General features: G+C 42.8%; 1 protein-coding gene across 5 annotated transcripts in view; it reads right to left on the bottom strand.

Annotated features, from left to right (window-relative positions):
• The window catches only part of LOC140364444 (A-type potassium channel modulatory protein DPP6-like), a 392,395-nt gene that overhangs the window by 73,717 nt on the left and 294,477 nt on the right, over nucleotides 1-24,201 (bottom strand). For all 5 annotated transcript variants that reach the window (XM_072450574.1, XM_072450577.1, XM_072450576.1 and 2 more), the window contains 2 exons: nucleotides 21,588-21,702; nucleotides 1,805-1,903 (listed from right to left, as the gene is read on the bottom strand). In XM_072450574.1, the coding sequence (XP_072306675.1) occupies nucleotides 1,805-1,903; nucleotides 21,588-21,702 (214 nt within the window). The remainder of the gene's footprint in view (nucleotides 1-1,804; nucleotides 1,904-21,587; nucleotides 21,703-24,201) is intronic.

The following is a 24,201-nucleotide window of genomic DNA, read 5'->3' on the forward strand; positions in this document are numbered from 1 at the left end:
GTCCTTGCGGGTCTATGGGCAGGAACGCGTGGGAGGAAAGGGCCTTCGCCCGCATGAGGATTGGCCATACTGGACTCAATTGGTCACTGAGTAGGATAGGCAAACACCCGACCGGTCTGTGTGGTCACTGTCGGGTGCCAGAGACTGTCGAGCATGTGCTGATTTGCTGTGAGGCTTATGATAGAGAAAGGGCCGGGTTGGCCTTGTGGTTTCGGAATAATGGGCGGGAGTTCAATCTGCGGAACGTTCTGGCGATTCAGTCACAGGGTTTGTGTCAGGCTGTGGTTGCTTACTTATGTAGCACAGGGCTGGGTAAACGTTTATAGAGGTGGGGGGTGTTGGAGACTGAGCCGAGGATGAGGAGCAAGAGGATGTTCTAACGCGCTTTGACTTCATGGGCCTAGAAACACCAAAGTGATGGAAGAAGGACTTCTAAAGGATAAAACGACAAAGACGTCCCATGACCTCATGGGCTTTGTAAAACAACAAAGACGTCCCATGACCTCATGGGCTTTGTACTTCCAAAGCACCGAACGTCAAAGAGGGAGAGGAAGATGAAGAAGAGTCTCCCTGGAATAAAGCCGGTTGGTCTCTGACACAACAACTATTCTAGTCACAAAGACATATCATGACCTCATGGGCTTTGTGACACCGGAGCGGTGGGAGGAGTACTTTTGCGGACTGCGACAGAGTCTGAGGACTGCGAAGCGTCTGGGGGGTGGAGTCTGGCGGTGGTGCAACACTCGGATGCCAACCGCCATAGAGCAACAACAACAACAACAACAACTGCGAAAGGTCTGAGGAATGAAGGCTGGCGGTGATGCAACAATTGGATGCCAACCGCCATAAAACAACAACAACAACAACAACAACAACAACAACAACTATTCTAGTCACAAAGACATATCATGACCTCATGGGTTTTGTAACACCAAAGCAATGGATGGAGTACTTTTACGGACTACGACAGTCTGAGGACTACGAAAAGTCTGAGGAATAAAGTCTGGCGGTAATGCAACAATTGGATGCCAACCGCCATAAAACAACAACAACAACAACAACATGCAAAACGTGACTTTGAAAGCAGGTTTCAATCCAATGGAGGACCACAAAAGATGTAAATAAAACCATGTCAATGCGCACATTATTCACAAGGAAACACTAGTTGTTAGAGAAGCTGTGGTTGTCAAGTGGCTCATCACTATTATGTGTTTTGGGACTGTTCTAATTTTCATAAACACAAGACAGATTAATGAAGCACTGCAGACGTCTTCAACTCCGACATTACATTTGACTTTAAAACACTGTACATTGCAGAAAAAAAAACTGTAATAATGAGATGGACGACAGGGACGCAGCCGACTGTCACACTGGACTGACATTACTTTGGACACAACTTTTACACTAAATTTGAAAATACATTTGTGGGACTTTGGGACAAATGGGAGAAATGAGACAAATACAAAAGGGAAATAATGCTAGTCTTTTCTTCATGTTTCTCTCAGTTTCTTGCACGTTTTAGTTTTTCTATTTGTGCATTATTATAAAACGATAAAAAAAAAACACTAGATGCTCTTTTAAACATGTATCAATACAAAAAAATGACATAAACAGGATAAATTTGGACAAAACCACAACATCTTCTAATCATTGTGAATGTTATTGGAATTGTCATCGAGCGTCAAGCCTTTTCCTTGGATTTCTCTGAATTGTAAATGTCAGTATCATGACACACACAGTACGTGATTATGCACAACACTGTAAAAGTCCAAGCAGTGAATATAAAAGAATATAACGCATTTACCGCTGATCCACTTGGCGTTTGGGTCGTGAACTTTGAAGTCCTTCTTAAATAGGTCCGTCACGGTCAGCTTGCTCTTCAGGGCCAAGCGATCATCCTCTCCTGGAAAACATACACGAATCAGAAGTTTAGCGACTCTTTTATGGGTATATGTGTCTGCTGTTGTTGTTGTTTGCTTTAGTGGCCCATTGACAATGTTCATAACTGTCCAAGGGCGTAAACACTGTAGAGATGTGAAGGTCTGAAACATTATCTATTCATACTGTGAATACTGTGAATGGGAGGTCTAAACAGAACTAAATAAGTCGGTGTAATCCCTCATTCGTCCAGGCGTGTTCCATAGTAGAAAAAGCTTCAGTTGTAGTCATCTGGACTCAGTTAGAAAAAATAGACGTTTCGACTCTCATCCAAGAGTCATTGTCAATAAAAGAATTTAGATCGAGAACTCCGATATAATACTGTTCTGTGGTAAGACCCGCCCATTGGGCGCAGCCTTCCTGAAGTAGAAGGAGTTGTTTGTTTCACCAGAAACTCCCCCCTTGTATCTACCGAGCTAGCCTATTCAGAATTTTAATGGGCTATTAGAATCCTCTTTGTCTTTGTGAGACCCTGGCTCAACCACCCTGAGTACCTGATTAGCATCTAAATGTCCTGGTCCTGGTCCTCTACCTTTCCAGGGGTTCAGTATACCATTATAGATACCAGGAAGATTGAATCTTAGCCCTCCATTTCTGTTTAAAGAACTAAATAAATGGAGACAACATCAAGACTAAATGCGCACTGCAGCAACTTAAGGACAGAATTGAGACAGAACTAAACCGGGACTAGAACAGGACTAAACCATCTTCAGCAGGACTAAACCAGGACTAATAAGCCACATTCACATTCGCACACACCGCAGCAAAATTAGGATGGGACTGCAGCTAAACTCTGAACTAAACCCAGAATAAACCGGTATTAACCTAGAACAGAAACTAGAACTGGACTAAGCTTTATATATCAGGACTAAACCAGGACCAGAACAGGACTAAACCATCTACATCAACGACAAGATGAAGAAAACACACAAACTCAACCAAAATGCTGCAAAATGCTGCATTCATCCACTCACAGCAGCAAAATTAGGACAGAACTGGAACCCAGACTGGAACCCAGACTAGACCAGGACGAACCCATCTACATTAGGACTAAACCAGGACCAAACCAGTACAAGTGAACAAAAGGATATACAAGAACTAACACAAAACCAGGTCCAAGACTAAATCATGATCAAACTGATAACACATTAAATATACTGTAATATAGGAATACCCACGACTAAACCAAGATGAAACCCAGATTAAATCAGAATCAAACAAAACCAGAACTTCTTGGCAACAGCTCCAGATCTAAAACAATCACCGGTTTATCGTCTTAAAACACATTTACATATCCGTATTGCTTATAATTTGTCATTTTCTATTTCCTACACGGAGAATGTCCTCAGCTATCATTTGCATTAGGAAACGGTCACTGCATTGCCCATAGCAACTGAATAAAAAGCTTAAGTAAAGGACAAATGCAAAAAAAAATAATCTTTTTTTCCAGCAATGCGGGGAAATATAACACTGAAAAAAGAATGTGAAAAGATATTTTAAAAGCACAATTTAATCGGTATTCCAGTCAAGATTGACAGTAAAAGCTTGGCAAGACATTCTTCCTGAATTCCTCTTGTTCAAGCGCAAGATTTGCCTGTATTTTATACGGAACATAGTGAGAGAAAGAACAAAGTGTGTTTTTGGCAGAATTGCACATTTTGAGAAGACGCCGTTCCCTTTAGGAGAATAGAGCTCTTTTTAAGCAGCGCTAAAAGTTAGAATATCAGCCATTTTGCCATTAAATGAAACCATTATCGCTATTGAAAAAGGAAACAATCAAAGTGCTTTTAGCTACTTTTGGAATCTCGACGGCAACTCAACCTGTGTCCTGTCCCATTCACGGCAGAAGAATATGTTTGAAATGGTTTTGCATGTTTTTGTGGCAGCATAGATTACATTTTCTTCAGCAAAACCAACAGTCAAACCAAGCCTGTGAGCTATATTGATAAAAATGAATAGCATGCATATTGTGGAGATGTATATTTTCTCAATAAGACAATATCAAAACAATATCATGGCAATCGATCAGTGCTAAAGCCTTTAGTTTAGTTTAATTTACTGCTCAAAAAGTGAACAGACTGTAAAATTAACCAGAAAAGTAATATCACTTAATACACTCATTTGAAAGATACACTGCAAGTTTCAGTTTTATTTGTTTTTAAATTAGAGAAAATATACTTATACAGCAATTGTGAAATTCTTTCTCCCTCCGACAAATTAAGTACATTTAAAATGCTAGAGCTGGAATAAAAGGATAATTGTATATTAAAGTAATGTACTGTACAATGGAATTACCACTGGTATTACAAGTAAAAAAAACATAATAGTTTCTTGAGTAAAACTATTTGAATCATTGCCATGTTTTTATTTTGGTGAATTTCACCCAAAAGTTTTCCTTCAACCCGTTATATGAAAAAAATAAGTAAAAGTTTTGCTGAGAAATAAACCTTGACATTTGGTATTTCAAGTTCACTCGGCTTTGATGGAAGATAATGCTCTTTCGCTTACGTTTTGTACTTTAACATAACCAGTGTTAACAAGGGTCTAGTGTTTGCATGTAAATATAGTGTTTGATTTGTCCATCATTTAGTTAGTCACTCCGGTTTAGTTATTAGTTTATTATTAGAGCTATTCTTTACGTTCCTATTCTCTATTTGTAACCTGATCTCCAGCTATAGTCCAGCCAATCACGTCCTCTTACTCTCCACCAATCATAGTTCAGCACCTGACGGGACTTCTGTGCGTTTAGCAAAGTTGTTGTGTTGTTTTCCCCCTTCGTATGGCACGGTGCCTCCGTCTGCTTCCCGTTCCTCGTGTGCTTTTCCTGTGTGTTTGGTCCTTGAGAATGTGAGTTTAATCCTCCTAATGCTTCGTCTTTGTCTGTTTTAACTGTGCTACTATTAGTCATTACCTGTAGTTAGTTTGTCTTATTTATCCGGCTCCATCTCGGCAGTGTAATCTGCGCCGACGATGCGTTCACGGCCCATAGGCCAGCATCACTCCGCAGCACGCTGGCGCTAGTAGTGATGCGTTCAAGGACGATCGGAATTTATAGTTTTTGGCGAGAAAATGGCTGGAGATCATTGCTCTGTTGTGTTGTTGTGAATGTTGCTGCTTGTATACTGTATATTTCCCATTTGAACTTGTTTTAACGTTGCAAACTATTCACACCTTTACTGTCTGTATATTCTATGTTTATCTGTCTATATTCATTGAATTATTGTGTTTTAATATCCACTATTCACTGTACTTCTGTATTGTAGAAACCAAACATCAAACCACACATCTAACCCCGAACCTCAAGCAAATAAAGAGTGATAAGCAAAGCTGACGTCCTCCTTTCTTCTGGCCGGACAACCTGGGAAGATTAGGGAAATATATATCCAGTAATTATACAGTCCTTCAGAGGTCGCAAGATTGGGTCTCCTTCCCAACGCCTCATTTACATGGTCCTTCGAGCCGGATTTCCTCAGTTTTCCCAGTCCAACCATGGCTCACCCTCGTCCTCGTCGTGATGTCCATCAGCCTCGCTATCTCGACGACTTCCTCGTATCACTCCCAAGACGTCAGCTTGATCACTCCAACGAGGGAGCAGCTCCTCATCCTTCTGCCCAAATCTACTCTCCCGCTCCAGAGAGTGCTCCACAGAACTTCAGCTCAGAAGCAGTCCTGTCAGCGCTTCAGGAGATGAGAGAGGAGAACAACCAGCTCAGGAGAGACATGCAGAATCTGTTCAGCTCTCTTTCCCAGAGACCTGCTCCTCCACCTCAGCCTCAAAGACAGCCTGATCAGCTTGATGTCAGCGCTGTATCATTTGTGCCAACTCATCCTCCAGAGAACACTTCCACTCCTTACTACTACTCCAGAGAACCAATGGATGTCCATCTACCGCCGTGGCCTGAATCATCACCTCCTCCATTAGATGGTCCGCTGCCTCCACCCCCTCCTCCGGCAACAGACCATCCAGCTCCCGCTCCTCTGTTTCCTCCAATGTACGTCGACCCCTCGTATAATTCAGGTCTGCAGTCCACTCCACAGTATGTTCAGCCATACACCCCCGCTCATGTCCCTCCTTTGACCGAGACCACGTACAGAGGGCCGAAGCCACATATTCCCCCTTTCACCGAAGATGATCCTCGTCAGTTTGCTCGCCTCAAAATCGCACTGGACAATATCTTGCCCCGGGATGCCACAGAGCGATTCAAATACCAGATATTAGTCGATCATCTCAAACATGAAGATGCCCTCCTCGTAGCTGACTCCTATAGCAATAGCTCAACTCCTTATTCCAAAACAATGGCATCACTCACTGAGATGTATGGACAGCCTCACAAACTAGCTCTGCAGCGCATTAACGAGGTTCTTGCAGAGCCTTCCTTAAGGAGTGGTGACAGCAGAGGGTTCCGTCACTTTGGCCTGAAAGTCAGAGCACTTGTCGGCATGTTGGAGCAGTTAGGAAGAGAGGGGCGGACAGAGTTAGAATGTGGGTCACACACATCACGTCTACTATCCAAGCTGCCACATGAACTGAGGACACAGTTCAAACGCTTCATTGACCCCATTCGTAAGCCCATACCCACATTGCTGGACTTTTCAGACTGGTTGGAATGTGAGGTGCGTGTTCAGGATGAAGATGTACCATCTTATTACTCACACTCACCTCGGGACGACCTCCACAAAGCTACCAAGCCCAATTTACAGAGACCTACTGTTCGCCCCACCACAGTCCTGTTTGGCTCTGACCCTGCTTCCAAGTTCATTAAGCCTTCATCACCAGTTAGACCTCAACTCCCCACGTCATCAGAACAACCCCAGAAATACTGCCCCTATTGCAATGATAACATGCATTATTTCAATCAATGTTCTGAGTTCAAGAAATTCACCCCTGGGCAAAGAGCAGCCTGGATCAAGACGGAGAGGCGTTGCTGGAGATGTGGCCGGAACCACTTAGCTGCCCAATGCTACCTCAAAGCTAAGTGCCACCAATGCAGTCAAACTCACCTTGACATTCTGCATGAGGTCAACTCTCCATCAACAGTGAAGACAGAGCGACCAGCTCCAGAGCCTGGGCAGCCCGTCACTTATTATCTAGATCCAGATCGGAGAAGCAGCAGTGTTCTGCTGAAGATGGTTAAGGTCATCCTCCACAATGGCCAGCACAGCCTGGAGACTTATGCTATTCTTGACGACGGCTCCGAACGCACAATCATCCTACACAGTGCGGCCCAAATACTGCACCTCCAGGGACAGAGAGAAGATCTGGCACTGAAAACAATCCGTCAAGATCTAACAACAGTTTCAGGCAATTCGGTGTCCTTCTGCATATCCTCCCCCGTCCATCGCCAGAAGCGCTTCCGCATTCACAGAGCCTTCACTGCCCCAGAACTCGGCCTCTCGAAACATTCTTATCCAGTTGAGGCCCTCCAGAAATCATATCGCCACCTCAGGGGTCTCCCACTCCATTCCTTCAGCAATGCTCAGCCACTCCTCCTCATATGCTCAGACTACCCTCACCTCCTCACACCAGTTGAGCCTGTTCACTTAGGACCACCAGGTGGTCCCGCAGCCCTCAAGACACGTCTTGGATGGACTCTACAAGGTCCTGCAAAGGTTCTGCGTCACCAGCCCTCTACCCCTCAGCGTCACAGCCGCCGTAGTAATGGACCCCCCTTCCTACATGAGAGTGACTCCTCCTGGCCCCCCTGTCCAGACCTCTCCTGTCCTGATGACCCCGTTGAGCTGCGTAAGGCCAAGTTTTGTGGCCTCATCACTTCGTCCCCTCCTACATGTTTGCCTGACGCTAGCCAGTTCAATAATTTCAAAGAGCTGCTAGACGCTACAGTCCGGGCATGTCACGGGGCGGCCACCGACCACAAGGCCACAGCTGGCGAATTCAGACAAGCTGAACTGTCACTCCTCAGACAGGTGCAGAGTGACTGCTTTCCCGGTGAGTTTGCCCTCATCTCCTCCCAACAGACTATCCCGTCCAGCAGTAGACTCCTCACTTTGGCCCCAGAATATGATCCGGAGACTCACCTAATCAGAGTTGGAGGTAGACTACGACGCTGTGACTCCCTCAACACAGAAACATTACATCCCATCGTTCTCGACCCTCATCATCCCATCACAAAGCTGATCATCGCAGACTATGACAGCAAGCTCGCCCATCCAGGTCCAGAGAGAGTTTTCGCCGAGCTACGCAGAAGGTTCTGGATCCTACGTGGCAGAGAGGCAGTGCGCAAGCATCAGCATCACTGTGCAGACTGTCGTAAGTGGCGTGGCCAACCCATTATCCCCAAAATGGCAGATCTCCGGCTGCCCATCTTACGATTACGCCAGCAAGTGGAGAGCATCGTCAACTCCAAGCCCCTCGGTTACACCTCCTCGGATGTAGCAGATCTAGATCCCATCACTCCCAATCTGCTGCTCATGGGGCGGCCGGACCCCCCCACTCCTCAAGCTGTTTCTCCAGCTACGGAAGTCCTCAGCCGGCGCAGATGGAGACACTGCCAAGCTCTTTTGGACCAATTCTGGATCCACTTCATCAGGAACTACTTACCATCCCTTCAAAGCCGCTCCAAGTGGCAACAGGATGTTGAAGACATCTCTGTTGGTGACATTGTTCTTATTATTGACCAGCAGCTTCCACGTGCCCTGTGGCTCATTGGCAGTGTCACAACTGTTCTCCCTGGACATGATGGCAGGATTCGTACTTGTCATGTCCAGGTCAAAGACAAATCCTATACTAGACCAGTTGCCAAGCTCATCAGACTCCCATCTCTTCCTCATGACTCAAACTGACTTTATTCAACTTTGCTTCTCAAAGTTGGGGGCGGCTGTTAACAAGGGTCTAGTGTTTGCATGTAAATATAGTGTTTGATTTGTCCATCATTTAGTTAGTCACTCCGGTTTAGTTATTAGTTTATTATTAGAGCTATTCTTTACGTTCCTATTCTCTATTTGTAACCTGATCTCCAGCTATAGTCCAGCCAATCACGTCCTCTTACTCTCCACCAATCATAGTTCAGCACCTGACGGGACTTCTGTGCGTTTAGCAAAGTTGTTGTGTTGTTTTCCCCCTTCGTATGGCACGGTGCCTCCGTCTGCTTCCCGTTCCTCGTGTGCTTTTCCTGTGTGTTTGGTCCTTGAGAATGTGAGTTTAATCCTCCTAATGCTTCGTCTTTGTCTGTTTTAACTGTGCTACTATTAGTCATTACCTGTAGTTAGTTTGTCTTATTTATCCAGCTCCATCTCGGCAGTGTAATCTGCGCCGACGATGCGTTCACGGCCCATAGGCCAGCATCACTCCGCAGCACGCTGGCGCTAGTAGTGATGCGTTCAAGGACGATCGGAATTTATAGTTTTTGGCGAGAAAATGGCTGGAGATCATTGCTCTGTTGTGTTGTTGTGAATGTTGCTGCTTGTATACTGTATATTTCCCATTTGAACTTGTTTTAACGTTGCAAACTATTCACACCTTTACTGTCTGTATATTCTATGTTTATCTGTCTATATTCATTGAATTATTGTGTTTTAATATCCACTATTCACTGTACTTCTGTATTGTAGAAACCAAACATCAAACCACATCTAACCCCGAACCTCAAGCAAATAAAGAGTGATAAGCAAAGCTGACGTCCTCCTTTGTTCTGGCCGGACAACCTGGGAAGATTAGGGAAATATATATCCAGTAATTATACAGTCCTTCAGAGGTCGCAAGATTGGGTCTCCTTCCCAACGCCTCATTTACATGTACCAGCATTGCTTATATTGAAGTCGTGTTGTTTCTGCTACAATCTCTCTCCTTGTAATCGCCCTACATTATGTTGCATTTGCACATAAAGTGAAGAAGTGTAATCTTTTCATTTAAATTATTGAGTTCATGTGCTCTCCAGCGTTGTTCAGTTCACAAAACACTTCATGTTGTAAAGCTTTACACAGCGTTCATTCTATGTGGAAACTGCAGAAACACAAGGTTGAAGTTGTGCGTGGACTATAAACGACAGTGTTGACAATAAAGGATCGTTTTCTACTTCATCGACCAATACTGCGAATACATAACCCCCTGGTTTAGAGGCAGCTCTATGTAACCATCTTTTCTGCGTAATGCTACAGCAATTTTCATAATTTATCGAACAAAACCATACAAACTGCCATATTAACTCAGCGACATGACAAAGAGCTGAGTGTTTACTTTCTGGCGATGCACATCTGCTACTTCTGCTCTCGGAAAAGGTCTGATCTGACGCCGCAGCTGTCGGAAACGAAACGCAAAAGGAACGAGAAGGATCTGGGAAGACGGGGCGAAAGAACGGAAGCAGAAGTGACAGGAGCTCTTCAAACAGCAGCATTCTACACATATGTTCGACGGAAATACACTTGAATAGCTTGCCAAGGTACACAAATATGAGTAGGTCTGAAAATGTATATACGAGTAGAAAGGTGCATGTTTTAATAACAGTAATAAATGTAAAGGAGATACTTCTTTGATGAAGTTGAATGGGTGCAGCTCTTTACTAAATGCCTCAGAAACGCTCCAGAGAATGAAAGATAAAGTACACACTAAAGTTTTAAGGAGTTTACACAGGAGTTTACAACCTTATTTTAACGCGTTACCGACTGTTGTTGTGTCCTTGGGCAAGACATTTCATCCACCTCCAAGTTTCATCCACCTCCAAGTTTCCTGAATAGTTTTAAAATGATGTTGATCTGTATAATAACTAGCAAGAGATTAATCATATTAAATAAAGTACTATTATTGTGGGTTAAAAATGACATTCTACTTTCAATTAATTTCCTTAGTATCAAAATCGAGTTGGCATTTTACGTATGAGGTATTTTTATATTATTAAATCTCCCAAATGTTACATGTACCGGTACTGTAAATGTGGCAGTATTTTGTATTGTTCTTTGACATAGTAGTGGTCTTTTAAATATACATTTGTATTAAATTATTACCGTGATGGTGCAGCTTGACAACTTCAAATGCTCAATCAAATGTCACTTTTGTTTATTCCCAATACCAAGTAAGACATAATGATTGACGCTGCAGACATTCTACTGCAAAGTAAATTATTAAATGTCTTTGGAAAGGAATTGAAAAAAAGAAGAAGAAAGATTGATAGACATCTTGCATGCTGTAACTTTTCTCTTCTCTTTCCAATTTGTTGTACGCTCGAAAGTTAAGGTGACATTCCTCAAGTTAAGTGAAGGCTGGTGCAGTTAATTTAATTAGATTTCATTCCTGTCTGCTTTCTGTCAGCTCTTCATTGCACAAACTCTGATTCACTAGTCTTTTTAATCAAAGTGCCGGGGCAAATTGCGGCGAGACAACAACAACTTGCATCATTCCTGCTTTGTTTGTGGCATATTGAGTCAAACAGATGGATGAAGGAGGCAGAAAATCTCCTTAAGTCCTCATAGAGTTTAACACAGGGGACTCCATCACCTTTCGAGGCATCTGCTCAGCCAATCAAATCGACTTGACTGGGGAGGTCTGAGCCAAACTTATACTACCCATTACTCTCTCTCTTTCTCTCTCGCGCTCTCTCTCCGTCTCTCTTTTCTCCCTCTTTTTCTCTCTTCAGATGGTGAGATTTAGAGAGCCTGAAAACAGATTAAATATCAATATGGATTACACAAACTCCAAAAGATGAAGTTGAAAGTTTAAGCCATTTCCTGGAATTAAGTCTCTATCTTAAGCGGACAGAAAGGGGAGGATTCTGGAGACTATAGAAAGTCCCGGGTCACGGGCGGAGTCGGCTCTCGGCTCAAATGCAAATGTGGTGCAGCTCGGTGGTGGAGTAGATAGCGCACACGTCATGTGGAGCAGGCCGCAGTGTCCGACGATTCACTGTATGTCCTTCCCCTAGTCTCATCCCCATTGTATTCTGCTCTGTCCTGTCTAATAAAGCCTTCAAAGTTAATACAGGATTTCTATTAGACTCTTGCAATAATGAATAATTTAAAAAGAAAGAAAATTATTCATTAGATCAAACAGTTAGGTTAGAATATAATGTATTAATCTCTCATGGGGGAGAGAAACGTGTTCTCTGACTTTCACTCGTTCTCCAATGCCGCTGCCGTACGGAGCCCGGGGCCCATCTCCACATCTTGAGCTGGGCTTGATCAGGACTATCTTAGCTGGAGGAGTTTGCCTATCGTGCATGCGTTGGGTTGATGGGAGAAAGTGGAGAAAGTGGAGCTCAGAGAAAATCAAACACAGGCAGAAAAAGGGCAAACAGAAGGGCCCGGTGCAGCCCAGGGGCCGATCTCAGACCTTATGCTACGATGTGTGCTAGCCTCATCATGCTCACAAAAAAGGAAAGCAGTTCGATGTTATGTAATTACAGATCATTCACAGATAATTATGTACGTTTTATGTCAGATGTGCCAACCCTCCTTGCTATTAGACAGTGTAATCCCTCATTTACCCAGAAGAGTCTTCAGTCTTCTGTGTCCAGTCCCTTTATATTGAAAATTACTTCTGGTTGCTAGTCAAAGCTTTCTATTCCAGCTATGATATTGTTCACTTATTACATTGTAGTGATTGTGCATGACCCACTACATTACCTACTTTAAGCCCTTATATATAGCCTTATGTAGAGCACTATTATCTAAAACTGTAGGAAGATGTCCACATATCTCAGCCCTGCACAGATATTTATAGATAATCTCATTGTCTCCTTCACACACATAATAATACACAGGTATAATAATCTGAATCAGCAGAGCTCTTCTTATACAGACACTTCTGCTCACAATGTGTCCATGATGAGTTCAGATTTAGGAGGTGGCTCTGACCCATTCTTCTCTGTCTAAGTCTTTCGGCTGAGAAGATGAATGCGTCCCATGTGAAATGGCAAATTTATCTCAACAAAGTCCCAGGCTCCGCAATGCTTGGCTACATTTTTACTATCCTTCACCAAATTTGTGTTATCATTAGTCTATGCAAAGTGTCTAAGCTTGTTTTCCTCATTTTAAAATATGACTTTGGGTGATAAATTATTTCGGTAAATGCTCTCAACATGAGCAACATTTTGTAACTGTGTAAAACTGCTCTAGGGAAGACTGGCTCATTAAAAAGCTAAATCCATGCGGCATTTAAAACAATATATTTTCCGCGTAATTGCAAAACTTCCAGCTGAATGTTTTAGGGAACAAAGATGAGCAGGCGTTTGTAAAAAGTCAATTGTCGCCATGGCACATCATGTAAGACAATACAATATGGTAATTAGTACTAGTAGTGTTCACCATAGTACTGACAATATTATATTCCTGCAAATTTTGTATAAGCAACAGTAGTAACAGTTACAGCAGAAGGAAATAAACATTAGTGATACAATATAAGTAGCTGAACAGATTCATATTTGTAGAATTTGTAGCAGCAGCAGCAGCAGTATCAGTAGCAATAGCAATACTGCTTGCTTTGAGTACTTATGGTACCAATACAGTCGAAACAAAAGAAGCAGTGGTAATAGTAGTAGTAGTGATAGTAATAGTAGTAGTAGTGGTAGTAATAGTAGTAGTAGTGATAGTAATAGTAGTAGTAGTGATAGTTACAGTAGTAGTAGTAGTTCTTGTAGAAGAGATAGTAGTAGTGATAGTAATAGTAGTATTTGTTGTAGTAGAGATAGTAGTAGTGAAGTGATAGTAATAGCAGTAGTAGTGATAGTAATAGTAGTACTTTTTGTAGTAGAGATAGTAGTAGTTATAGTAATAGTAGTAGTTGTTGTAGTAGGGATAGTAGTGGTCAGTGTTGGGAAAGTTCACTTTCTACATGAACTAGTTCAGTTCATAGTTCATACATTTTAAAATGAACTAGTTCAGTTCTTAGTTCATAATTCAAAATTTTGACTAAGTTCACTGCTCCAAAAAATGATCTAGTTCAGTTATTTTTTTCAATATTATGCAATAATTGTTCTAAATTATTTCCACAGCCCAAATACAACCACAGACAGCAATTATTTTATTAGTTTATTGCAGAAAATATGTGTCAGATTTCATTTTCATATCCAATTTTTAATCCTTACACAACCAGGATTTACATTCACACTGAAGGGACAGACTTCCCCATTTGCTGCTGTCCATTCAGCACCACACTAGCAGCAGGTTTCAGCCCCACAGTCTATTCACAAAAACATGAGGGAAAACTTGCGGGGCAAAGTTTGCACATAAATGTTAGATTGTTCCCATCCTCACCGACCTTATCATAAAACTCACGTAACTGGTTGTAGAAGGGCGTCCGTGCTGCTTTTTGTTTTGATGCGCATGCGCAGCGGGGTGCGAGACGCGAAATCTCTGTCTCCGCGATCTATCGCCTCTACAACTCTGGAGCTCTCACACTTGCCAGACACAGGCTCTTTTTGGGCAATTTAACAGTGTTTTTCGCCTGGAAGTCTCTAGAAATCTGACACTTTATTAAACGAAAATAAAAAGAACGAAGGTGCCGTTCACAGACACCAGAATGAACGCGTTCATAATGTTTGTCAGCAGTAATACCGTTCGTTCAGTTCACGTTCACCAAAATTATGAACGCGTTCATGAACTTTCGTTCAATGAACGCGTTCAGGTACAACACTGGTAGTGGTAATAGTGATAGTAATAGTAGTAGTAGTAGTAGTTTTTATAGTAGAGATAGTAGTAGTGATAGTAATAGTAGTAGTTGTTGTAGTAGTAGAGATAGTAGCAGTGAAGTGATAGTAATAGTACATTTATTTTGTACTTGATAAAAGTATATTCATGGGTCCGAAGTGACGTCACACGCTCGTTGCTACTGCCATCTTGAGGATGAAAGTCGCATGCTCACTGTGGGCTGTTTCAACAAAAAGTCTCAAAACAAAGGATTCCTCTTCTGTAACGTCCCCAAAGACCCCGCTTGTCCAGAAATGTATTACTGTGGTCAGGAGGGACCGGGCAGACAGTTTTAACAAACCTCATTTCCAACTGTCCGAGCGTTATATTTTAGGATCAGACACAAAGTCTGTGCTCTTTGAGGGCTTGTCCGGTGCAGAGGCTTTGTGGACGAGGAAGAGGGGTAATTGTTCACAGAAGTTTGTTGTTTGTTGTCAAGCTGTTGCTGCTTTTAAGTGTCAGTTATTCGTCACTGTAGATAAGGATCCAAGCCCATGAATTTTGTCTTCTTGAAGTATCCACACTTTTCATCATCAGTTTCATGCACTGTTTTTCATGACTATCTAAGAGCAAACAACAGCATGAGGTGACGTCTTCAACACGGCGGTGACAACAAATATATCATCCATCCATCCATTTTCTACCGCTTGTTCCCTTTCGGGGTCGCGGGTGACTGGAGCCTATCCCAGTGACTTCGGGCCTTAGGCGGGGTACACCCTGGACAGTGGCCAACTTGTCGCAGGTTTAACACAGAGACATAGACATTACAGACAGTTCACTCTCACATTCATTCACTAGGGCCAATTTAGAGTCACCAATTTTTACCTAACACATGCATGTCTTTGGACGGTGGGAGGAAGCCGGAGAGCCCGGAGAGAACCCACAGTAACACGGGGAGGACATGCAGACTCCACCCAGAGAGATCATGTGATGTAGGTCTGGTCCAGGAATCGAACCCACGATCTCCTTCTTGGGAGGCAAGAGCGCTAACCGCCTTTGCAACCATGAATGATACGTTACAAAAGAGAATGTGATGGAGGGTTATCAAAAACCCTCAAGGGGCTTTAAATATAAAATCAAGACGTTTCAAAGTAAGTTCAATCTGGAGCTGGTTGAAACATCTTGATTTGTAAAACATTGCATACGTCTACCTTTAAAATGTTTCAATACAAACAGGAATACACATCGAGCTTGAATTGTTAATGAGATTAAACTGAGACTGAGCTGACTGAGCTAAAAAAAATGAAACTAAAAAAAACTTTATTCAACCAGGTAAGGACCCATTGAGTTTGGATTATACTTCCCGCAAGTAAATTCTGCAGAAATCTCTAGCTGCAATAAAATCCCATTCATTTCCACGCGGAACCGTCTGCAGAGTTACAATTTTTTCTCTGACGCCATTGCAGAAAATCAGGTCTGCGCGGACGGCAAACGAGGGGGCGTGTCTGCCAAAATAACTTCCTTTAGGTCCTAGTAAGATATCCAGTACGAGTTGTGTGAAATGTGTCATAAAGAGATGTTGCAGACGCAGCTTTTGAAAATAACTGTAAAAAAGTTGGTTGACAAAACAGAGGCTGAGCACAGTGTTCCACAATAAAAGCTTGGTTTAAGAATAGTTCAAATTGTAGTAGTAGTAGCAGCACTAGTAGAAGTGGTAGCAATAGAGACATTTTTGGGTGTAATAATAACAGCAGGAGTAAGAGCTGTACTCCAATAGTTTTTGTATAATAATAGTAGTACTGGGAGTTTTGAGGTGCCATTTTCTGTTGTTTGAGTGGTTTGTTGGATGAATGTTTGTCTGCCAGAAAATACAGACGGTTTCCTAACAGCTCCTGACAGTACTTTGTACCTGAGCTCTCTCTCTCTCTCTCTCTCCTCACCCTCTTATTCTCTTTCTCTCCTCCCCCCTTCTTCTTCTCTCTCTCCCCTTCTCTCTGTCTCTTACTTCCAGCAGGCTGCCTATGTCTGCTGTAACAGATAGATTCATGGTAGAGCCCGCCGTGTTCTCTGCAACAATACAACTGGGTCAGATCCTGCTGGTGACAAGCGAGCACTCCTGAGGTAATAAATGTCCTGCGGCCTGACAAAAGGACTGTTCACTTTACTGATGGATGAGGAGATTATATAGAATACATCAAATCTACTGAGAGTTTTGTTAAGACATATATAGCTTGCTGTGAGTGTGAACTTATGCATTACCAGACTTTCAAACCACAAAAGGAGGAAGTGTGTATTTAAATCTGCATAAGGAGTTATTAGCTTTCAAACCCCTCATATATACTTTATTATTGGATGCAGACAGTAAGCAGTGGTCTGATATTGTGCTGCTTTTACAATAACTTCTATGGTGAATAGTAATAGTAATAGTGAAAAGACAAACATACTAATGTATAAGAAGAGCCTTATGTAAGCTTAACGTTGCATATTTCACACCTGATGCCCTTACTGCACAACTCTACACCTTAATATGGGCTTGAAGTCTTTTCATTTAGATTGTATTCTTTATTAGATAGTGATAATCAAAAAAGACTTTATACAGATTTTAGTCCTCGCAATGTGATGAACGCCCGCTCGCATACACATTATCATTATGCATTGGGTAAAAGGTTTCACATAAACTCAGGAAATCTACTATTATCAGTCTACTGTTCCCAACCTTTCTGAACAGACCTTTATGAGTAACATAATCACAAAAGTATGTGTTCAATTAACATAGACAGCATTCAAGTGTGACTTAAATAGGAGAAAAAGTAGGCCTACTCAACTCACCTACAAACATAAAAAAGTACTACTTTGTTCCTTAGTCCTTGAGCAGTTTCTAAACAATAGTCCAGTTTTCACTATTCAACAAAACCAGGACATATTGTCCTGAATGCCTGTCCTCCAAAGCAGTTCTTATTATTGCAGTACACGAGGGCGAGGTCCGTGTCAGTCCTGGAGCAGTTCTGCTTGAGTACACTGGCACGTAGCGGGGGGGAAGGATTAGGACGTGACACAGCCTGGACACACCACCTGCTGTACATCCTCCCTGTCCTACTGGTATAATGGGGAAAAAAGCATTTGGGTTTAGATGAGTGCAGTCGCCTTGAGGTAGGATCAGGTCACTGCCAAAAGAGTGACATAGAGTTTTAGGCATCAATGCCCCACCACCTGCCCAAGTCTGAGGCAAGTGATATCTCACTCTCACATATGGGAGTCTGGGATTATATGCACAGATCAGTGCTGCTCTTTTATAATGTAATCTCTACTCAAGTAACATGTTTGAATGAGGCTTTAAATTGGGAGGTACCCAAATGATGGCAGTTAAATCCTGGCTCTGGTCTGCTCCGCCCCACAGCGTCTATTATTCAACACGCCCCATCCCACTTCTACGAGAAATGAGTACAAACTGAATTTGTGCGCAACTAAATGCAAAGTGGAACACAGACGTGCAATACCCCAGTCAGCATTTTATAACCTGCCCCCACCCCCTGCAATAAAATGATAATTTCTTGGCCCTGCCCACCTGACCTGCAGGTAACTCGCGAGACCCTTAGGTCAAAACATAACCTGTAAGTAGAGAGGCATTTTTCTGACCCGCCCCTCCCTACCTTCCAACTCCATCCACCTGGCCCAAAATAATGTTTTTACATTTTGGAACTCAAAAATGTAAAACATTAGATTACACATTACATTTCGACCCTCACCCGTGCACATTCAAAATTATGTTTTGCATGGGCTGCAGCTGGCCAGCATATCTGCAAGCGCCATGGGAACACGCAGCCATATGGTGTAATCTGGTCAAATATGACACTTCCTTCTACTGTTTGCACCCAAGTGCACTGTTTAGGACCCATTTGCAATCTCTAATGCAACAGGAACTATTAGGAGGGTTTATGACTAAAGCAGCCTGGCTCACAGAGGAGCCGGCCTGACGTAAACGTGCTCCGGGCGTCTCCACGTGAGGAACAACTCTTTGCTCTCGTAGTCCATGATCTGTGACTTTGTTCACACTGGAGCATCATTTGTGAAGGTAAGTTTGTACGTCTCTAGTTTGTTAAACAGTTTGAATGTTTTAAGAGAAGCTTATTGCGCTGACGCTTTCACAACAATAGGTTAAAGCTTGAACGATCCGACCCGCGCGTCACTGATGGATGCGGCATGTCGAAGGGGCTGTAGGAGCAGATTGACTGCCTCGCTCATGTTTCTTTCAGTTTACTCCAGGGAAGCTACATAAGCACTAAAGTTTACTAAGACCAAGTTTGGAGTGAATGATTAATGCATTGAATTGTAAAGCAACTCGAGCATCTGCAAAGTTCCTTCGTGAGACTAATTTTTAGTATATGCTTTCCAATTGAAGCTTTCCAAAAAGACACTTATAATATTGATTCACTCTAATGCTGAACCTTGAGTTAAAGACAATTAAAGATTGAAAAAAAAAAAAATTGCATCGTTTAAGTAGTGACCTATTACGTAGATCCGTTTCTGTTGTGATAACCATTGTTGTTCCCCGGCCATCTCCCAGTTTCACAGAGAAGAATTATCAGTTCAAGCGGCTTTCCAGGGCATTTTCTTTATTTCTATTCAGAGGTGTGAACAATTCCAGTTACCAGTTGCTTGAAAGGAATTATTCATGGGAGTAATTGGTTTTCGTAGCCAATGCTAGCTAAGGGGCAGAATATTAGCCGAACGTGGCTAATATTCTGAGGCTACAAACTCTCCAACCAACATTCATACTCAAAGAGCCACTAGTGCCTCTATAGCTATATTAGAATAATTCAAATTTAATTGCTTCTTGAGTAAATTTCTGACAAAAATCCCATCACTACTGCATCTCCAGTGTCTGCTACATCTGTCTAGTCAAAAAACTGTAGGAAGATTACCTGCTTTCTCTATGACAACAAACAAAGCCCTGCCATTACCGCCTGTGTTGGAAGTGAATCCTCGCACACAAAGATAAGGAGGAGAGATTATTGACTTGTGGCTGTGGTAATGCATGCAATATGAAGACGCTTTATGTGGGTAAATATAGACAGATGGCCCATTGATTGAACTGTGATGTAAATTTGTGAGAGGAAATCAAGGTCAGATGACGCCGCGGCAGAGAGTTTAAGGAACAATTTAAAGATAAAGAAAAGATGAACAATAGTGAGGTTTAGTATGAAAAGGCTTTAAACATCAAAAACTGGTCCAACATGAGTTTGTCTGGATCAAATCATGCACAATGAAAGTGTGGTGGACAAGAAAATTATCTATTAAACATTGAAAATAAATAGCAGTTGGGGGTATAAATACTGTTATTATGCCATGAAAATGATTTGAAAATATGATTTTTAAAAATGGCAATTTCTGTCTTGCTTGACTCGCGACTGGTGAACAAAGAACAGGAAAAATGACTTTTATTCTGCTATTAATTGTCCGAGGGCATTTGATTTCAAGCCCAGGATTAGCAGAAGTATGATTCAGACTGACACAGAATAATGTTTGAATGTTACTAGTCAAACATAGTGTCACTATAAATCACCATATTCTTGTTCCCAAACTAGGATAAATGGAAAGAACTGTCTCAAGCAACATACAACAAAACATCTGTCGACTCAACATGCAAATCCAGCACGTTTGAACGCTCAGATGATGATGCGTTGTCTTTAAGAAGCGCATGTTACATAACCTGACGCCGGTGACCTTCTCTGACCTTCACGCCTCTTAATATGAGGGCTGGTGTGTGGAAACATTAGTCTTTGATATTACACGGTGTGCTGTGTGTGCATGAGAACGCTGACCCTGCTCACACCGGCTCGTGAGGCCTAATGGGCGTGTCCCTGCATATTAACAGGCTGTAAACACAGAGCTACAGGCTTTTGTGTACCGACCGTCCTTTCTGTTTTCCCCTCTCTCTCTCTCTCTCTCTCTCTCTCTCTAGCTCCCTCACTCTCTCCTTCTCTCACAACCTTGTACTCACCCTCTCTCTTGTGTCCTCCCCCTCTCTCTCTTATTGCCCTCTTTCCCTCTAGCTTTCTCTCTGTCTTGCCCTTTCTCGCTTTCCCTGTTCGTCTTCCTTTCTCTCCTCCCTTCTCTCTTGCTCTCTTGATGCTTTATCTCCCGCTCCCATTCTCTCCCTTTTTTCTGTTTTTCCTAAACCTCCTTCTCTCTCTCTTTCGGTTTCTTTCTGCTTACTCTTCCGTAACCTCTCTCGTCCCCCCCTCTCTTTCCCGTTCTCTCTCAATCACTCTCCCTTTTTCTTTTACTCCCTTGACTCTCTCTCTCTCTCTCTCTGCCCCCCTCCCCTCCTCTCATTTTTCTCTCTCTTCCTCTCTCTGGCTGCTCTACCCCTTTACCTACTCCCACTGTCCCTTTTGCCCCTCTCGCTCTCTCTCTCTACCCCCTCTCTTTCTGTGTCTCTTTCTGTGTCTCTTTCTGCTCTCTCTTCTCTCCCGTTACTTTTTCCTCTCCCTCTCTCCATTTGGCTCTTCCTTTCTCTTTCTCACTCTGGCTGTTCTACCGCAGGTCTCCCTTTAACTACTTCCACCCTACCTTTTGCTTACTCTCTCTCTCTCTCTCTCTCTCTCTGCCCCCTCTTTTTCTGTGTCTCTTTCTGCTCTCTCTTCACTCCCTCTTTCTCTCTCACCATCGCTTTCTGCTCTCCCTCCATGCTTCCGTTCTCTTTTCCTCCTTCTCTCTATCTGCCCTTCCTCTCTCTTCCTCTCCCTTCCTCTCTCTTCCTCTATCTTCCTCTCTCTTCCACTCCCTTCCTCTCTTCCGCTCCCTTCCTCTCTCTTCCGCTCCTTCCTCTCTCTTCCACTCCCTTCCTCTCTTCCGCTCCCTTCCTCTCTCTTCCGCTCCTTCCTCTCTCTTCCACTCCCTTCTTCTCTCTTCCTCTTTCTTCCTCTCTCTTCCACTTCCTTCCTCTCTCTCCCTCTCTCTCCCTCTCCCTCCCTCCCTCTCTCTCCCTCTCCCTGCCTCTCTCTTCCTGCCCTTTACCTCTAACCCCCCTCGCCTCGCTCCGCCTCTCCGGTCGTCCGGTCCGAGGCACGTACCTGGTGTCAGCAGGATGACGGAGGTGACGATCAGCGAGCAGATGACCAGAATGACAAGGAGCGCAATCGCTATTCCCTTCCAGTTCCTCTGCGGCGGGTTACTGCCCACCAGCTCCTGCAAACACACAACACACAACGTGGTCAGGGGCTGGGACAGTGAGGACGGACGGGAGGCTCAGGCTGGACCGTTCTGGTGGTTTAACGGTGCAAAAGAAGCGATGGGACTATTCATTAAAGGAGACGTTTATGCTTTTGAGGGGTATTTAGAATTAAACTGTAACATATATAACTGCAATATAATGATCTAAAAGGTTTTAATACGTTCCATTCTTCCTGTTCAAAACTGAAAAGCCTTTCCTTTTCATACAGTGGCTTTTTTAAAATGGATTTTCATTTTGATAATGGCTGCCGGAAATGTTAAAAACGTTCATGTATAACCTGGGTGTTATACATGAACGTTTGTGTTGTGAACAATGTTCACAACATTTCAGACATTTTCTGAGCAGTCAAGCCTTGAAGTCAGGACAAAGCAGAATTTACTCAAACATGAATGACTCGATTTTGAGTAAGATAATGAGGACACAGTTTTAACGGGGTCAAGAGCTCCTCCTCGTAATGTGCCCCCTTTAATACACTGCCTAACATGTATTTGTTAACTCAAGATAAATGTAACAGATAAAATTCTTGGTATCTAATAATACTATAATAATATCTGTATTATTATTGTTAAGAAGTTCTATGAGAATGACAGCACAAGAATGAAAACGCAGACTCCACCCAGAGACTGGATTTCCATCAAATGCCCAACAAAGTATTTATACTCTTAAACTGGGTCCTGATGTAATAATGCAGTGTACTTTTGATCACTTGACAGTCCACATGATCTATCGCATTGTGAAACACTGAATTAGTCCTCATTAGATTGCCTTCCCAACAGTGCTATGCAGCTGAGAATATGTTTATATTGTAAATTACTTCTGAGAAATAGACATTTAGAGTATATAAGAAGAGAGGAGCGACAAGACAAAGGAGAAACGAGGAGAAGAGCTGAAAAAGGAGGAGAGGGGGAACAAGTAAAAGAGGAGAGGAACTGGAGAGGGAATGATATTGAAAATAGGAGATAAGATGAGTGAGAAGAAAAAATAGGAGACAAAAGAAAATAGAGAAAGGGAAGATACAACAATAAGGTAAGAGGGAGCGATAGTGGAGACCAGAAAGAGGATTGAGAAACAAGCGATTGTACTAGAAAAGAGAAGAGAGGAGACAAGAAACGAGGCAAAAAGGTCAAGAGAGAGGATGAGAAAGAAGAAAATGTGACTGAATGATGGAGGAAACGAGCAAGGAGACAAAACAGTACAAACAAGAGACATGAAGGAGAGGAGACGGGTGACAGGTAAGGAGAGGGGACACGAGAGGAGTAAAGAGACATAAAGATGTGGTGGAAAAGGACACAAAAGGATGAAAGAGAGAGGAGAAAGAAGAATGCAAGAGGTAAGGGACGAGAGAAGAAAAACAAGGAGACAAGACGGAGGAGACAAAAGGATGAAAGAGAGAGGAGAAAGAAGTATGCAAGAGGTAAGGGACGAGAGAAGAAAGACAAGGAGACAAGACGGAGGAGACAAAAGGATGAAAGAGAGAGGAGAAAGAAGAATGCAAGAGGTAAGAGACGAGAGAAGAAAGACAAGGAGACAAGACGGAAAAGACAAAAGGATGAAAGAGAGAGGAGAAAGAAGAATGCAAGAGGTAAGGGACGAGAGAAGAAAGACAAGGAGACAAGAAGGAGGAGACAAGAGGATGAAAGAGAGAGGAGAAAGAAGAATGCAAGAGGTAAGGGACAAGAGAAGAAAGACAAGGAGACAAGGCGGAGGAGACAAAAGGATGAAAGAGAGAGGAGAAAGAAGAATGCAAGAGGCAAGGGACAAGAGAAGAAAGTAAATGGAGACAAAACGGAGGAGACAAAAGGATGAAAGAGAGAGGAGAAAGAAGAATGCAAGAGGTAAGGGACGAGAGAAGAAAGACAAGGAGACAAGACGGAGGAGACAAAAGGATGAAAGAGAGAGGAGAAAGAAGAATGCAAGAGGTAAGGGACGAGAGAAGAAAGACAAGGAGACAAGACGGAAGAGACAAAAGGATGAAAGAGAGAGGAGAAAGAAGAATGCAAGAGGTAAGGGACGAGAGAAGAAAGTAAATGGAGACAAAACGGAGGAGAAAAAAGGATGAAAGAGAGAGGAGAAAGAAGAATGCAAGAGGTAAGGGACAAGAGAAGAAAGACAAGGAGACAAGACGGAGGAGACAAAAGGATGAAAGAGAGAGGAGAAAGAAGAATGCAAGAGGTAAGGGACAAGAGAAGAAAGACAAGGAGACAAGACGGAGGAGACAAAAGGATGAAAGAGAGAGGAGAAAGAAGAATGCAAGAGGTAAGGGACGAGAGAAGAAAGACAAGGAGACAAGACGGAGGAGACAAAAGGATGAAAGAGAGAGGAGAAAGAAGAATGCAAGAGGTAAGGGACGAGAGAAGAAAGTAAATGGAGACAAAACGGAGGAGACAAAAGGATGAAAGAGAGAAGAGAAAGAAGAATGCAAGAGGTAAGGGACGAGAGAAGAAAGACAAGGA

The sequence above is a fragment of the Eucyclogobius newberryi genome, unplaced genomic scaffold (genome assembly GCF_026437365.1).
Source record: "Eucyclogobius newberryi isolate DKJ021-1_F unplaced genomic scaffold, fEucNew1.0.hap1 SCAF_18, whole genome shotgun sequence".
Classification (NCBI taxonomy): Eukaryota; Metazoa; Chordata; class Actinopteri; order Gobiiformes; family Gobiidae; genus Eucyclogobius; species Eucyclogobius newberryi.